General features: G+C 33.1%; 1 protein-coding gene across 6 annotated transcripts in view; it reads left to right on the top strand.

The window, feature by feature from the left end:
• Positions 1 to 18,407, top strand: part of Naa16 (N-alpha-acetyltransferase 16, NatA auxiliary subunit) — a 55,579-nt gene that overhangs the window by 32,847 nt on the left and 4,325 nt on the right. For 3 of the 6 annotated variants that reach the window (XM_048800978.1, XM_015484331.2, XM_048800977.1), the window contains 8 exons: positions 1,407 to 1,576; positions 1,904 to 2,056; positions 6,678 to 6,806; positions 14,447 to 14,660; positions 15,722 to 15,915; positions 16,542 to 16,650; positions 17,371 to 17,469; positions 17,966 to 18,109. In XM_048800978.1, the coding sequence (XP_048656935.1) occupies positions 1,407 to 1,576; positions 1,904 to 2,056; positions 6,678 to 6,806; positions 14,447 to 14,660; positions 15,722 to 15,915; positions 16,542 to 16,650; positions 17,371 to 17,469; positions 17,966 to 18,109 (1,212 nt within the window). Of the gene's footprint in view, positions 1 to 1,406; positions 1,577 to 1,903; positions 2,057 to 6,677; positions 6,807 to 7,376; positions 7,528 to 14,446; positions 14,661 to 15,721; positions 15,916 to 16,541; positions 16,651 to 17,370; positions 17,470 to 17,965; positions 18,110 to 18,407 lie in introns of those variants that run through there. The other 3 variants (XM_048800976.1, XR_001503392.2, XR_007346819.1) reach the window with 3 other exon arrangements.

The following is an 18,407-nucleotide window of genomic DNA, read 5'->3' as shown; positions in this document are numbered from 1 at the left end:
GATGGTTAAATTTATAGGCTTGCTTGAATTTGAGTTTTATTTGAATACTTTACAGGTGGTTTTTTTGTGCTTGATGTATGACATCGGGAGTCATGAGGCATTCTGGTTGTCTCTCTTTTGATGTTAAGATTGATCAGAATTACTTGTCAGCCTAATGTGCCTAAAAGGTTCCAGATGAACCTCTGACCTGAGGATTTTAGTAGCCATTGAAGAGTATTGCCTAGATTCCTTATTTCATTCTTCTGGTCATTTTTTCTTTATTTATTAGCTGGATTTTTTTTTTTTTTTGGCAGGGTGGCGGTGCTGGGGATTGAACTTAGGGCCTCAGGCTTGCTAGGCAGGGGTTCTACATTGAAGTACACCCCCAACCCTGGAATTCTATAAATAATTTTATTTTATCATATATTTAGTTCCCTTGAAATACATTTATGTAAGAGGAACAGGTTAATTGCTTGACTGTTTACTTTTGTTATTTGTGTTTTAATTAATTTAATAGTGTGTTTGCTCTATTGTCTTGTCATTTTACTAGTTAAGTATACTAGGAGACCTTCTGTTTGTTCTCATGTAGTATGGATGATTAAACTCTTCTTACCTCATGTTAGACTGATATATTTTTCTCTTCTGAAATCCATTTTGAGACCTTCTTTATCTGGTCTTCTATAGCTTGAGGGTATAGGATGCTGGGTGGAGCAGGATAGAGCTCAGCTAATTGTAGGTATCTGACAGCTTTTGATAGAGGGCCTAAGCTGTGTATTCGCTTGTTATATTTTTGTCACATGGCAGGGATATTCCACCTTGTTAGGGGTGTATCCTCTTCTGGTGAAGCCTACCCTTCAATTTTGTGTTTCTCTCATTTGGTGTTAAAGCATAGAAAATACTAAGCCCTGGCAGTTTGGGTGAAGTCTTGCAGTGGTTGTCTCTTCTACAAGTTACCTTTTTTGACTTTTCCTGAACTTGTTGCATTTTGCTTTGAGCCTGAGAATTCACAGAATGAGATTGATATTTTATTCTTTTCCCAGTACCATTTCTTCTTTTTTTTTAATGTTCAGAATTTTTTTATAACTTTGTTTCTTTTTTTTAATGTGTTACTGAGGATTGAACCCAGTACCTCATATGTGGTAGGTGAGCGCTCTACCCGAGCCATAACCCCTATGCACTGTTTCTTAAGAGGGAGGTTGAGATTAGAAGGCTGTCAAACTAGAATTTTGTTTCTCTCCTTGACTGACACCTTTTGAACATTATGGGATGAAGTCATACCTCTTTTTGATGAAGTTGGTAACTTTTGCTGAGTTTTTACTCTTTATTATAATACCTACTAATTTTATTATGAATTAGGGGAGAGAAGTATGTGATTTGCTTTACTTAACATTCTTCCTCACAATAATGTAGTATTTATTTGATTGCAGAGAATGGGGAGAAGGAGCCCCCGACAACTCTACTCTGGGTTCAGTATTTCCTGGCACAGCACTTTGATAAACTTGGGCAATATTCTTTGGCTCTGGATTATATCAATGCTGCAATTGCTAGTACTCCAACTCTAATAGAATTATTCTATATGAAAGCAAAAATTTACAAGGTAAAGTTTTAAGTTTTTTGAATAGTTGATGATTCAGCAATTTTAAGAACATTTGGAGTTGTTTCTATACAGTAATAACTTCTAGGGCACCCTGATACTTTTTAAAAATACTTTAATAATTCTCTAAGAAGTTTTATGTTATATACTTTATGTAATCAGTGCTAGTCATTTTTGTTTAGTTTTTGGTAAATGTGAATTATAATTATGTAGATTTATAGATAAATTATACAGAAATGGTGACAAATTTCTAGTTTATAATTTTTTCCTGCTTATACCTGTATTTTCTTGATCATAGCTATGACTTTTAACTGCTTTAATCTCTTACAGCATATGGGTAATCTCAAGGAAGCTGCAAAGTGGATGGATGAAGCCCAGTCTTTGGACACAGCTGATAGATTCATCAATTCCAAATGTGCAAAATACATGCTTCGAGCAAATATGATAAAAGAAGCAGAGGAGATGTGCTCCAAGTTCACAAGGGTAGGAAATAGCATTTATGAGCATGTAACTATCTGAATTAGTAAAATTGAACTTAAGTTTTTTATGATGATTTATGATGTTTTAAAAATCTTATTTAGCTTATATCCTAAATATGGCACGTGGTTGTAAGTTTCTATGTGTTTCTGGCAGGGGATGGTTAAAAAGCAATAGCAAGATTAAAAATACCCTTTAAAAATACAGACAATATATTATACTCTTGAATGTGTAAAACTTGGTTTATATCTCAAGTTCTTTGTCTCCCTAGTAATTTGTGACTGCTTTTTAATTCTCTTTCATTGTCTAGCTTCAGAACTGCTCAGAGAGTCCATTCTCTGTGAAACTATTTTTTTTTTCTCCTTTGGTGCGGGGATTGAACCCAGGGCCTTGTGCATGCGAGGCAAACACTCTACCAACTAAGCTATATCCCAGTCCCTGTGAAACTAATTTTTGTGCACTACTAGTCTCTGTTACATTCAGGAATTTAAGTTCTCTCAAATTGTTGGGCTTGGGCTGGGGATGTAGCTCAGTGATAGAGTGTGTGCCTAGCATGTGCAAGGCCCTGGGTTCAGTTACTGATCTCTCCCCTTTACCACCAAAAGTTGAGCTCAATGTCCATTCCTTTGTTTGCTTCTCTATCCTTTCATACTCTTTTCTATATAGATTTTATTATTATTATTTATTTTTGCAGTGCCAGGGATCAAATCCAAGGCCTTGCTCATGTTGGGCAAGCACTATACTTTTAAGCTATAACCCCAATCCCCTATGTAGACTTTATTTTAAGTTATGAAAGTATTATATGTTTATAGTAACAAGATAAGTAGATTAAAAAACAGAAAGCCCAGAAACAGATTCACATGTATTTGGAAACCTGTTTTAGCCAGAAGTAGTTTTAAAATTGTAGATGAAAAGATAATGCTGGAGCATTTAGTTACCTATGTTGAAAAAAAATTAAATGACATCCCTGTCTTATATTGCACACAGATTAATTCCAGTGGATTAAAGATCTAAATAAGGAAAACAAATCTTTCAAACTTTTGGAAGAAAATATAGGAGTCTGTCTTTAGACTAAAGAAATATTCTTTATGCTTTAAGTAGGAAGTGTTTTCTTTTTCATTCTTTAAAAGGAGCAAGGAGGATTAGATCTATTTATTTACTTATGTTAACAAGTAATAATTGTGCATATTAATGGTGTACAGTATACTACCTCCATATATGCATTCTGTGTGCACTGATCAAATACAATCACTCTGGAGCATTTCTTAAAATACCAAAAGCGTAAAATTGATATTCTTGACTATATTAAATTTTAAATGTTGTAACAAAAAATAACTATAAGCAAAATGAGAAAATAAACAGGGAAAATTGAAGAATGGCAAAGTGTTATAAAGAACTCCAAAGAATTCACTGAAATAATTGCCCAGTGCACATTAAATGTGATATTGAGAATAATGAGGGAACCATGTTTGGTAAGTTTGATTTCCATTTGGAATAAATAACTTGTATCTCCAGATAATCATATTATGTATAAAATTGAAATCACATTATGTACAAAATTGAAAGGTTTTAGTGTTGGTGTTTGTCAGTATATTCTTAGGATGAAAATAAGTTAATGCTGTGACCTGTGATGCTAAGGTATCACAGATATAGCAGCACCAGTATACCACCTAAATGTTATAATTTCATTAAATGTTAACTAGGTTCTAATTTTGTCTATATGTTTAAGAAATAATCTCATATAATTTAGGAGTACAGAATAGCTTGATCTTCTGTTGTAAAAATTAAACTACTTGGAAAAATGATGTCATGGAACTATATCATAAAAATAAAAACTCAGAAAGAAAAAGAAAAAAACACTATGAATTTGGGTAAAGTATATGAGTAATTAGTTCAAAGAGGTAGAAAATAGAATGGCCAAAAAAGATGACTTCACCAGCCATCAACAAATGCAAATTATAACAATAAGTAGCATTTGTACCCATTAACTACGCTGAAGTCTGAAATTACTAGATATTGACAAATGATTTTTACACACACACAGACACATACATTCACATATGTACTTATGTCCTCACTTTATCTGCCTCCTTTTCTCTCATTTTTACTAAAGTGTATACCTATAGAACATTTATCATTTGTTTCTTATAAAAAGAATCTTTGTTCATATAACCTAGCCTAACATCCAATATTTACAGTAATGCTAATAATTTGTTTACCATTTGTAAAGGGAAATGTAAAAGTAGCTTTAATATTCTTTTAACTACTGAGTTAAGTACTTTGTATACATGATCTCATTTAATCCTATATTACAGTAAAGAAAATGTTTAGAGAGATCAAGTATCACACTGACTGTCAACACAGCTAATTATTCATTTGGAGTGAGGATTCTATTTCAAATGTCTTTGATTTTAAAACTTCTGTTATATGTCAAATCAGCAATAGTGGTGTAGCAGAAACTACAATAACTAGTGTTTCTAAAACTCAAGATGCCATAGCATTGATAGCAGGTACAAGGACAAGTCATGTTGGAGAGAGGAATAGCAAGTAAGATATGTATTAGGAGAGAAAGTAAAATTAGAAAAACGGCAACATTTATATCCATATAGCACTTACTCAGGTGCCTGACACTTTACAGCAAGGTAATTGAAGTTCTGAAGAGAATACTTGAAACATGTTTGGTCACAACATAAATAGTGCTAGGACTCAAGCTCTTAAGTGAACTTTCCACTACACACTGGTGTAAAGATTAGAAGAAAATACAATGAATAGCCATAAAAGCATTTGTATGTTTAGAGAAAAGTACCACCTGAAAGTCCAAGGTAGGAATTATAAGTACAATACAGTTAAAAATTAGTATATAAAACTTAAGTTAAATAAGTCTAGGGACTTAAAAAATAACAACAACCATGATATGTCTTCATAGGCATAGGAGAATGAGAAAGAAGGTTGAAAGGAATTGGTTAAGGATAGTAGTCACCAAACCTGTTGCTGACCTTTCTTAACATAATTGCCTCTGGTCATCCACTTTGGACAAATTGTCTAGCTATACAGAGAGCTTGTTCAGTTTATTGATGTTGACTCATTGGTTAGGTGAATCTATAACGTGTAGTGGATAACACATTGAGCCAGGGGAAGGGTATTGCTAATGACCCTGAATAATTAGCTTATATTTGCTTGCTAATGAATGGGTGAAGTTTTCTTAATTCCTTCTTAAAAGATTTTTTCACAGTTTAGAATTGTAGAGAATTGCTCATGCGTGTTTGGTAATTCTTTTTGGTGAACTTTTTGAAGTGAAAGTAATGCATTTTTCTTATAAAAACATGCAATCATCAAGAAAAGGAAAATATACACAGTCAAAAAGAAGAAATAAAATATATCTATAATTCTATTCACAGTTTTGAGACTTTTAATGAATCATAAGAATTGAACTGATAACCTGAAATGGGGTTTAAAAGAACTGAAGACTGAAATTATTTTTGTTTGCACCTTTGCCATCTTTCCTGGGGTCATGCACATGTATTTAAAGTAAATCTCTTCTAGTTAGGCACAGTGGCACATGCCTCTCATTTTAGCTACTTTGGAGACTGAGGCAGGAGAATCACAAGTTTGAGGCCAGCCTGAGCAGCTTTAGTTGAGACCCTGCCTCAGGATAAAGTAATAAAAGACCTGGGGAGTGTAGTGCAGTGGTAGAGTGCTTACCTAGCATGTATGAGGTCCTGGGTTCAACCCATAGTACCAAAAACGTCAAATCAAATTCAGATATATTCTTCTGAATTGACAAAATCCCAGTGCTTTGGCACTGAAACTAGGTATTTCATGTCTGATACTTCTCTCAGAATTACTACTGAGCCTGAATTAACAAATTATCTTCCTTTCTCCTTCCTTCTTTTCTTCATTCCAGTACTAGGGGTTGTACCTAGGTGTGCTCTACCACCAAGCAATATCCTAAACCTTTTAATTTTTTATTTTGAGATAGGGTCTTGTTAACTCGCTGAGGTTTGCCTTGAACTTGTGATTCAATAGCCTCAGCCTCCTGAGTTGCTGGGATTATGAACATGTGCAAGCCTAACTGAATTAACAAATATTGTTAACGAATTTGGTTAGTTTTGTTTGTACACTGCAGAGAAGAGACAGTGCTGTTAGAAGCAGATATGCAGGGACAGAGAGAGACAACATGTAGCAGCCTAACTTGGAGGAAGGAGATTGGGAAACTGAAAAGCTTCATTGCAACTATTACTAAGATATTCAACAATTTTCATATGTATAATAGTCATCTTGAGTTAGCAGGGAAGGATTAAATAACAGGAAAAAAAGAAAAAGAAAGGCAGAAGATAGGTAAAACTTTAGGATTGCCTTAAACAGTTTAAATAAAAGCTTGGCATTTAAATGCTAAACTTTAGTGATCTAGAATTTTTTATAAAGCAAAGTATTGAATACCCAAACAAAACTGAAAAAATAAGACATTATATAATTTAAAACCAATAGGAGCCTTTGGAAGCACATTTAATATGTTTTCTAATTGCTACTATTGTCTTAATGATACTTGTAGCCATAGTTTAAAAAAATGAGAATTTCAGGTTCTGTTATTGCTTGTCCCCTATAGTTATCAATGCTTCCATTTCAGGAAGGAACATCTGCTATGGAAAATCTAAATGAAATGCAGTGTATGTGGTTTCAGACAGAATGCATTTCAGCTTATCAGCGACTAAAGAGATGTGGGGATGCCTTGAAAAAATGCCATGAAGTAGAGAGGGTAAGTTGTTACAATTTTGACCTCAGTTTTCTCCTGTCAGGTGGCAAGAAAAGCAGGTAGATTTCTACATGTGATCATCTGCCTCTTCTACTTCAGCTTCATTGTGAAAACAGTTCTCAATCTTTAATATTCCAAACATTCAGAAGTTGTGAAAAATGATTCCTTTTTTTGATCCTGAAATGGTTATGCCTTTGACATGTCTAAATTTTTTTGTCAAGGAAGAAGAGAAATTAATAAATTATCATTGCTATTATTAACATAGGTCAAAATTTCTATTTCCTAATCGGGCCATTTTTTGATTTTCGTCACTAGCCTATGAGGACACACAGTTGATGGCAACTTCTTTTCCCTTTTAAATGTCAGGATCTGGTCCGCAGTCAGCCTCTCTCCAGTTCGTCTTCCCAGGACATTTGTTCTTGCGTTCAGTACTCTGTACAGCAATCTATGGCCGGTTTGCAGGCTTATTTTATTACTTGCTTTTAGAATTGTGTGTGTGATGTGCCTTAGAGAGGGGACTTTTCTTTTCCTTTGTGTGAATTTTTGTTTTCCTGTTCTTTGTCATCTCTGAAGCACTCTCCTTCCACATGGACCACAGGAGGAAAAGAGCCGCAAACGCACCCCTGAGGCAGTCCTCAGCAGCCCTCAGTTGTGGGGGCGCTCGGCACCACTCTTCCACTCTTCCCCTGCTGACGCAGTATAAAACCACAGGCATCGTAGTCAGGTGAGCCTGATGTCTGCACCATGGCAGTCACTTTGGCCTTCTTCCCATGTGAAATTTCTGCTGTTACCCAAAAGGAAGGCTGTATCTTAAGGGGTGGCTTTTGATGGGAATCGGACTAGGATTATACCAGAGGCTTTATACAAATACTGTTATTTTGGGGTTTTTTTGTTTGTTTTTCCTGCGCTTTTAAACCTTGATGGCTATATCTCTAGGGAAAATCTTTCTCATTTTCTCCTTGAAAAATGTAAAAACACTTGAAAGATATGTGAAGTAGCCAGGCATTTTAGTTTAAATTAGGCCTCATTTCTATAAAACTATGTTTAGGCACTCCTTAAGATGTCCTCATTTTAAAAGTGTCCTGTTTGTTATTAAGGAAAGCTACATTTTTATTAACCAGGACATTTTCAGAGAGAAGTAAATTGTTTTCTGAAAGAAGAGGCTGTTAGGCATTTATGGATTAGTAATTTCACAAAACTGTAACTAGGAACCTACCAAATTTTCTGTTTAAGTGAAATTTGAATATCCTTAGGATCATTTATAATTGTGAACATTTCAAATTTAAATCCCATTTTCCTCCTATGAATTCCTATATTGCTTTGTTCTTTCTACTGTTTTTTGAGAATTGCTAGAATATAAGTAGGTCTTCTATTGCTGTGTTTTATTTGGATTATTTTTCCTTAATTTGTAGTGATTTTGGTTAAGTAGCATGGAATGAAAATTCTGTAATATCCGGTAAACTTCCTCAATAAATGATTTAATTAGTAGAAAACATTTTTGAAGAAAAAAGTTATAAGAAATTCTTGGTTACCAAAGGTTGAAACATGGCAGAAATCACTCTTTCATAATTATACTTATGTCATCTCTTAATTACGGTTATGTCATGTTACATAATTGTAATTGCTCTACACTTAACTGTCTTTTCAGAGTTTACTGTTGGCATTTGAAAATAGGAAGATCTAAAAACAGATAAGAAAAGAGCCAACTTTTTCACCTGTAACCTAATCTTTTATAATGAACATATCCATACTATAAATAAATAATGGAGAATGATATTGGCCAAATTATATTGTTACATCATGTGCATGTATGAACAACAAATCCCACCATTATATGTAATTATAATACATCAGTTAAAAATGAGGAAAAAAATGACTTAACTCTTATAATTAATATGTGATGTGTATTTTACATATGTGGTTATATGTAGAAGTGTGGTTAGTGCAAATAGGATCATTAAATATTTATTGACTGAAAACTTAATGCTGCCTAATTTCTAATAAAATTGATGTAATCTAAAAGAAAATTCTTAATGATGTTATTGAAAGGATTTAGAAGTAATTACAAATTTCAAAGATTTATTATAAATATCTGCAAGTTACTTTATGGTTGGGTTTTAAATATTTAATAAGGAAATGAACATCTTTCAAAAAATAAAATTGCGATATACCTTTAAAATAGAAGTAAATGAGAAACAAGGTGGAATAAGGACTGACTAGTCTTTATTTCGCCTTCAAGAATTCATTCAAGTGTGGCATGGTTGCATACTTCTGTAATCCCAACTCCTCAGGAAGATTGCACGTTGAGACCAACTTGGGCAATTTAGCAAGAAACTGCTCAATATAAAATTTTAAAAAATGGGTTGGAATGTACAGTGGTAGAACACTAGGATTCTCAGGACCCTGGTTTTAATCCCAGTACTGCCAAATAAACAACAAAAAACCAAACAGAAACCAAACTTTTTCAAGCCAGGTGTGGTAGCACACACTTGTAATGCCACCTACTAGGGACTGAGGCAGGAGAACCACAGTTCCAGCCAGCCTGTGCAACTTAGTGAGACCTGTTTCAAATAAAAAAATAATAATAATTTAAGTTAAAAAAAAAAAAGAATGTATTCAATAATTCTTCCATTGAAGGCACTTTCAACAAGGATATATATTGCTATGAGTTTTTAGTAATGTAATTTGAAATATTAGAATTCTAGAAATGTTTATTTAATGATTTTTCTGGCTTTATCTTGCCCTTCTAGTAGGATTTTAAAGAGTATATATAAGGTTATGTAACCCAGCAAAACAACCTTGATGAACTTGTGTTTAGAAAAGCATTTGAACTATTTTTGCCTTTCAAGAATTGTTTTCTTTCTTTTCCTTTTAAAATAATGATTGAGTTCTCATTATTACAGTATTGATTAATATGCAAAACAGGGCAAATAATATATATATATTTCTAATTCTTTGATCTAGGATTTCTGATAGATAAAAACCTGTTGCATCTTAATCTTTATCAAATTGACACATGCATTCTTTTTTTTTTAATTGGATTAAATTTAAAACTCCAATGAACCTCATTTTAATTTAATTATTTGACAGTTATCTCCAAATACCTTTACATTCTGAGGTACTGGGGGTTGGGAATGCAACATGATTGGGGGGAGGGGTGGGCGGGTGGACACAGCTCATAAAAGGGATATACTCCTGGAAAGCAAAACATCTTGTATTCTTCTTTGTGTGTTGAGAATGCCTTGTGCAGTATAGATTTTGAAGACTTCTATTATTTTTTTGGGGGGGTGGTTTGCTTCCTCTTAGTTATACTTGATAATAGGATTCATTTTGACATAATGAATACAATTTGTTCTAATTTAGTCCCCAGTATTTCCCCTTCCCCTTCTCTCCTCCCTCCTTCTGGTTCCCTTCCCTCTGCTCTACTGATCTTTCTGATATTATAGTTTGTTTTTTTTTTTAAATAGCGTCTTAGAGATGTACATGATGGTGAGATTCATTGTGGTACATTCATATATGTATATAGGAAAGTTAGGTCAGATTTATTCCATTGTCTTTTCCTATTTCATCCCTCCTTCCTTCCCTTCATTTCCCTTTGTCTACTCCACTAATATTGCTTCTATTCTTTTTATATTTTGACACTCCCGCCCTGCTTATTTTGGATTAGCTTCTGTGTATTAGAAAAAACATTTTACCTTTGACTTTTGGGGCTGGCTTATTTCACTTAGCATGATAGTCTCCAGTTCCATCCATTTACCACAGTTGCCATAGTCATTCTTCTTTATGGCTGAGTAATACTCCAAAACACATACGTACACATTTTTTAATCCATTCATCTGTTGGCTCCATAGCTTGGCTATAAACATTGATGTGGCTGTGTCAGTATAGTATGCTGATTTTAAGTCCTTTGGATATCTCCTGGGAAGTGGGATAGCTGGGTCATATGTGATTCCATTCCTAGTTTTTTGAGAAATCTTCATACTGCTTTCCAGAATGGTTGCAATTTTCAACAACAATTTTCAATGGTTTCCAATTTTCAGTCCCACCAACAATGTATGAATGTACCCTTTCCCCACATCTTTATCAACATTTGTTGTTACTTGTATTCTTGATAATTGTCATTCTGTCTGGAGTGAGATGAATCTAATGTTTTAATTTGTATTTCTCTAATTGCTAGACTTGCTGAACATTTTTTCATATATTTGTTGATCATTTGTATTTCTTTTTTTGAGAAGTATCTATTTAGTTGCTTCAACCATTTATTGATTAATTATTGATTGGGTTGTATTTTTGGTGTTAAGTGTTTTGAGTTCTTTGTGTCTCCTGGATATTAATGGCGTGTCTGAGAAGCGGAGGATAAATATTCTGTCCCATTCTTTTGGCTCTCTCCTCACATTTTTGATTGTTTCCTTTGCTGTAAAGAAGCTTTTTAATTTGATGCCATCTTATTTATTGACTTATTTTATTTTATTTCTTGCTCTTTAGGAGTCTTATTAAGGAAGTCAGTTCCTGAGCTGACATGTTGGAGTATGGGGCCCACGTTTTCTTCTATCAGCTTCAGGGCTTCTTGTCTAATTCCTAGGTCTTTGATCCATTTTGAATTGAATTTTGTGTGGAGTAAGAGATAGCGGTTCAATTTCATTCTACTATATATGGATTTCCAATTTTCCCGGTATCATTTAAAGGCTATCTTTTCTCTAATGTGTGTTTTTGGCACCTTTGTCTAGTATCATATAAGCATACTTATGTGGGTTTGTGTCTATGTCTTTTCACATGTTTTCTAATGACAGATTCTTTATAAAAGAAAGTTGCTTATTCCTCTAGTTGTTACTACTTTTTAAGAGGATTTTTTCCTTAATATTTTTTGAGTTGTCAACGGACCTTTATTTTACTTATTTATATGTGGTGCTGAGAATCAAACCCAGTGCCTCATACATGCTAGGCAAGTGGTCTCCCACTGAGCTACAACCCTCCAGAGGATTTGGTTGCTTTTCTACATATAAGCTCTTAATAGTCTTATCTGGGAATGCTGAGAAGTGATGGACAGGAGAATCTGGGCTAAAAGAGAGGGCCCAATGTAAAACTCCTAAAGTAAAACACTCTAAAGCTGTGAATGACCTCTTAATTCTTTGCTGACTTAATTTGATTCAAGCCTATTTTGACAGTTTCATTAGTTTCTGCCAGCAACCCCCCAAAAAGAATGGGGGCAGGGGAGAAAGAATACTAGTATATAAGATGAAGGGGAAAGAGTTCAGGGCATGAGTTGTATGTTAAGGTTTGGATATCCTAGTTTTCTGTAGTGAGCTGATAGATGACCTTATCATACCCTTGGTGTTTGGCCTAGAAGTGCAGTGAAACTAATTTCATCCGTTTTCATTATCTAGCAAATGTTTATGTTTTACAAATTTAGAGACTAAAAAAATCAGTCCAAGATATAGTACAAAGGAAACTTTGTGGTGATGGAGTAGTTACTGATTGTGGTAGGGTTTTATGAGTCTATACATGATAAAAATTCACATAGAACTGTATACACATATTGTACCAGTGTCAGTTTCTTGTTTTCATATTGAACTGTGTTTTGTAAGCTGTAACCTTTGAGGGAGACTGAGGGGAGGCTATATAGGTCCTCAGTTCTATGTTTGTAACTTCTGTGTCTATATTCCAAAAAAAGATCAACTCAAGGTAATTTATTTGTTTTATATAATATTTTGCACTACTGTCTTTTCTTCCAAAGCAAAAGTATAAATAAGCTATAGATGTGATATTCTGCTTTTTCTGATATAATCCAGCAGTATTCTTTTTACCACCATTAGCTTACTCTATATAGTGATTGACTACTCACATTTGCCAGTGGGTGAATGGTTCCAAGACACAGTGCTTTCAGTGGAAAACTGCAAAAGCTTCCTGGCAAACTGGGATAAACTTGTTACCCTGTTTATGGAAGACATTAACTGGAGAGAGGCAGCCTATGGGCTGTTACTGATAAAGAGGCGGCTTAAATGTTTGTGATTTCATATGTTCCCTCCAAGACTCGCCCTAAAATCTATGTCTACTTAAGCTGCTAGGAATATTTCTTGAAGCTTGTCATCTACCTTTTTATATGTTTCTCAGCTTAAAAATGCCCTGAAATCTTTTTAAGTTTTTTCATCTCATTGTGTGTTCCATGACTTTTAGTACTGCCATTTTTCCTCAGTCAGTATTATAATGGTGTTAGATATAACTTACATTAAGTAAAACTACTAACAGTTTTCTGAAATATGTAACCCTTTGATTTAAAAAACCAGTAAAACCAAGTTAGAATTATTATCATGAATTTATTTTTCTTATTGCTGGGATGAATAGTTTTCAAAATAACACCCTTAAAGCATGAATTTTCAGTAATAAGTATAAACTAATGTGAAATGTTTACTTTCTATTTCTTGTCCTCCACACTGTACCTCTATTCTTGTTATCTTAGAATACTTGTCTTATAGTCTCAGGTACTTAATGTAATATGTATAGTGTGTTTCTAATTACCTGGATGACTAAAATGGTTATGGATAATTACTAACATGTCCTGCACAGCAAGTTACTAGACCCTCATGATGGAGGGAACATGAAGTAGTATAAACAACTTGATTTACATTGGTGTTTTGAATCATTTACTTTTCTGTATGATTTTAGAGAAGCTAAAGTGGGGAAAGAAAGAAAGAATGAGAGGTAGAAATGCATGCAGGAGAGAGAACTATAAAATTGTTTTGTAGGTCTAGGTGAGTAATTTTCTCTTTTCATTGGAAGGAATTAGTTTTTAATCTTTTGGGGAGCCATGGAAAATTGAATAAAATCTTTGAGCTCTATCGTTAGGAAGAAGTTACTATCCTTGTTTATATGTAGACTTGAGATTAAGAACTTCCAAAAAATGAAACATGGGTAGATGTGGTTACTTATTGAGTAAGAGAACCAAAATGATCTGTATATAACTTTACTATTGAGAGTGAACTTTAAAAAGGGTTCTTGATCCTTTAGCAACCTCAAGAAATTGGCTGTGTAGATTTCTTTATTCCTACTAGATTAAATAATTAAGGGAATTAATTAGGGAATTAAAAGACTCATTTAAGTTCACATGCCTGATAAGCAGCTTATCTCTTGAGAGTTAGCAGATATTGTGCTTATTGAATGTCTGCTATGTGTTAGGCCTTGTGCCACAGAGGGGGATAGAGATAATAAGCCTTGCCTAAGCTCAGGATTGAGTAGAGCAGTTAGATTTGTAACATTTAGTTTGAACCTAGATATATATATTTAGTCTTCATTTGGAGTTCTCTTTAACTCAGTCTTGTTGGTTTTTAGTGAATACAAAAGAAATATTTTATTAAGACTAAAATATCAATATGTACTAGTATCTGGATTTTAAACAATAACCTGATCATTTGACTTATTAGCATAGAAGCTGAGTATCATCCTAAAACATGATTTATAGGGAGTGGGGATGAATTCTAGGAAGAGAAATTTCAAATTGAATTCCTTTATAACGTTAAAGTGGGAGAAAGCAATCAAGTGAAATTGTGATTCTTAAAATTGTTTTTTGGGTTTTTAATAATTTTCTTTCAAAAGGCAGAAGTTATTGACATAAATCTAAGGTATAATTTTGTGGTTTTGTTTTTAAGCATTTTTTTGAGATAACGGATGATCAATTTGACTTCCATACATACTGCATGAGAAAGATGACCCTTCGTGCTTATGTTGACCTTTTGAGATTAGAAGATATTCTCAGAAGACATGCCTTTTATTTCAAAGCTGCTAGATCAGCAATTGAAATATACTTGAAATTATATGATAATCCTCTAACCAATGAAAGCAAACAACAAGAAATAAATTCAGGTAACTGAAAAAGAACTTGCTTTAAAAAGATTTGAAAGGAGCATCAAATTTCAGAATGTCATAAATAAAGTACTTAGAAAAATGTATTGTCACATGTTTAAGGTATGATTAGTATACAATGTGTGTATGTGTGTGTATCTAATTATCTCATTCTTCCCAATATATTTGTATAATTAAAAGAACAGTTAATTAAGAAAAAAAATGTATCGTCAAGTGGATGTAAGGACAATATTAGATAACTGATACATAAAGTGAGTGAGGGGCTGGGTTTATGGCTCAACAGTAGAGTGCTCGCCTAGCATGGGCGGGACCCGGGTTCGATTCTCAGCACCACATAAAAATAAAGGCATTGTGTTGTATCCATCTACAAAAAAAACCCTTATTTATTACCTTTTCTAAAATATATTTCAAATGCTAATAGATGAGTGTCAATGTTATCAGCAACAAGATTCTTAAGAGGTATAAGGAATTTNAAAAAAAAAAAAAAAAAAGTGAGTTGATACTCTGTAGCTGGTGCTTCTCAGTCACCCTAATAAAATGATTTGTAGTCTTATTTTTATCTTCAGCAAGATCAGTTTGGGAAAAATAGAAATATCTATGAGTTGCTTTCTTTAAAATTATAACTGAAAATAGATTTGAGCCACTTAGGGAAAAATACATATTCCTAAAATTTCTTGCACCTACTTTATTGAAAGAAAGAATGCCTGAGCAGGATACTTTGGTTTCATGCCTATAATCCCAGCTACTTTGGAGGCTGAGGTAGGAGGATCACCAGTTCAATACCAGTCTGGGTAGCTTAGTGAGATCCTTTCTGCAAATAAAAAGTAAAAAGGGCTGGAAATACAGCTCAGTGGTAAAAGTGCATCTTGACTCTGTCCCCAGCACTACAAAGAAGAAAGGAATGAAGGTGCTAGTGAGAAGACTATCTGAACAACTTTTTATTCACTGGAATGTTAATATCTAGGAATGTTTGAAAAATAACAATAGGGAAGCAAATTTCTAAGATTTCATTTCTATATTCATATAGCATTTAGAAATTTTTGTTCATTGACTATTTACAGAAAACCTTTCAACTAAAGAATTGAAGAAAATGCTTAGCAAGCAGAGAAGAGCTCAGAAAAAGGCTAAATTAGAAGAAGAGAGAAAACATGCAGAAAGGGAACGTCAGCCAAAAAGTCAGAAGAAAAAAAGAGATGATGAAGAAGAAGAAACTAGTGGCCTTAAGGAAGAACTTATACCTGAAAAATTAGAAAGGGTAAGATAAGCTTACTTTTATTTGGTAAAATTTATGCTGTTTGGTTCTGCTCTGGTTATAAACATAATTTGTTTAAATCTATAAATCAGAAGCCATTATATAAAACTAATATTAAGTATTTAAAATTTGCCATTAATTTTTTTCAATTATAAAATGTTGTTATATTTGTCTCCTTACTTTAAGTATTTATAGTATATATAAGGAACTGTAAGTACTTGGTATATCATTTCCTAGTCTGTGGAATAATTTTAACTAGGCTTTTAAAAAAATCTTTATAAAGTTACCTTGGTTTTATAGTCATGGAAACAATATAGTTTGTATCTGTTTTGAAAGTTATTTATTAAAATCAATTTTAGTTTTTAAATACATGACAGTGATTCTGCATTACAATTTTTATTACACATATAGAGCACAATTTTTCACATCTGTATATGAAATCTGTTTTGGAAGTTATTGACTACACACTGAGTTAATTTGTAGGTAATAGTTTTTAAATGTTTTCTTGCTTATTTGTATGAAAAACACCGAATTATTTTAGATGTATATTAATGTAAAATTTTAGGGGTCATTTGAATTGTATTGATGTTCTTAAATATAAAAATTTTTCTTTCTGCTTCTTAAAATAGGTAGAAAATCCATTAGAAGAAGCCATCAAATTCCTTATACCTCTTAAGAATCTTGTTGCTGATAACATTGACACTCATCTATTAGCATTTGAAATATATTTTAGAAAAGGTAATAAATAAGGGTTTTTTTTGTTTGTTTTGTTTTGCTGTGCTAGTGATCAAACTTAGGGCCTTCCACACTCTACCACTGAGCCACACCCCTAGTCTTGAGTTCAATTTTTTAATCCTTAATTATATTGGTGACTGTATTCAGTTTAATCTTTGTTATATCTATTTTTGTTTAGGAGTTCCATTTTGGTCTTCTACAAAGGCTGTTTATCTCCTTTTCCTTTGCTATTCAAAATTTTCTGGGGCCAGGTGCAGTGGTACACACCTATAATCCCACTGGCTCCAAAGGCTGAGACAAGAAGGCTGAGACAAAAGGATTGCAAGGCCAGCCTCAGCAATTTATTGAGGTCCTAGGCAACTTAGTGAGACCCTGTTTCAACATGAAAAACAAAAGGGCTGGGGATATAGCTCAGTGGTAAAGCACACCTGGATTAAATCCCCAGTATCAAAACAAAATAAAAACTTACTGGATAATATATATTAGAACATAATAATCAAATCCAAACAAGAAGAGTTTGAATAATAATACAGATTATTTACCTGAAGCAGTTTTTCATGATTTTTCAAGCTTTCCTTTGGAGTATTTGATAACCCAAATCAACTTTGAATTTTGCTTTCAAATGTTATAAAAAAAAAAATTAACATTTTGTTATTGAGTTTAAGTAATGTTAAAGTGAAGAAAAAAACAAATATTGATGCTATTTTTGTTTTCCTGATACAGGAAAGTTTCTGTTAATGCTGCAGTCTGTCAAACGAGCTTTTGCTATCAACAGTAATAACCCTTGGTTACATGAATGTCTAATTAAGTTTTCTAAATCTGGTAAGTTTAAAAAAGTAATGTTCATTGAGAAACAAATATGACCTGTCTTCCATTTATCTGGATATTAAAGAAACTTGAAATAATGTAAAAACAATAAAGAGGTAATGCTTATCATATTTAAATGAAGATATCTATAAATTAAACTAGCTGAAAAAATGCTAGAAATTAATGTGTGTTTTGAAATATGTTTTTAAGTTGTAGATGGACACAATATCTTTATTTTTATTTATTTATTTTTATGTGGTGCTGAGGATCGAACCCAGGGCCTCACGTGTGTGAGGCAGGTGTTCTACCACTGAGCTACAACCCTAGCCCTAGAAATTAGTGTTTTTGAGGCCAGAATGTATTTATTTATATTCCAAAGGAGTGATATGTTGACTTGTGACTTTACTTTATAAAATATATAAAACTTAACACTAAATACAAAGGTTTTATAACTGATTTTTTTCAAAGCACAGATAAAAAACAAAAAAATCAAATGTTTTTGTTTTTGTAGTGTCTGATCATAGTAATCTTCCAGACATTGTGAGCAAGGTTTTATCTCAAGAAATGCAGAAAATATTTGTCAACAAGGATTTAGAAAATTTTAATGAGGATTTTCTCAAACATAACACTACCTCTCTTCAGCATCTGCTTTCAGGTTTGTATTCAGAAACTGTCATGGTTAACATGTTTATGGAAAAAAGAATGTGGTAAAAAACAAACATTTGGTAAGATATCTAACCTCACTGATTATCAGAAAACAAAGAAATGAACACAATACCATTGTGTCTTTCAGAGTAGTAGAAATTTTTTTTTGTTAAAAAGGAGAATATGGTGAGGATGTGGCCAGTGAAACACTCTTAAAATTTTGCTGTTTTGTGTGAAAATTGGCCCAGCCACTTAGTAATTTGTTATTGTTATCAAGAGCTGCACATTACTTGTGACTTTATACACAC

Source organism: Marmota marmota, unplaced genomic scaffold, assembly GCF_001458135.2.
Source record: "Marmota marmota marmota unplaced genomic scaffold, marMar, whole genome shotgun sequence".
NCBI classification, from domain to species: domain Eukaryota; kingdom Metazoa; phylum Chordata; class Mammalia; order Rodentia; family Sciuridae; genus Marmota; species Marmota marmota.
The sequence above is the reverse complement of the archived record's forward strand: the minus strand, read 5'-3'. Positions and strand labels throughout refer to the sequence as shown.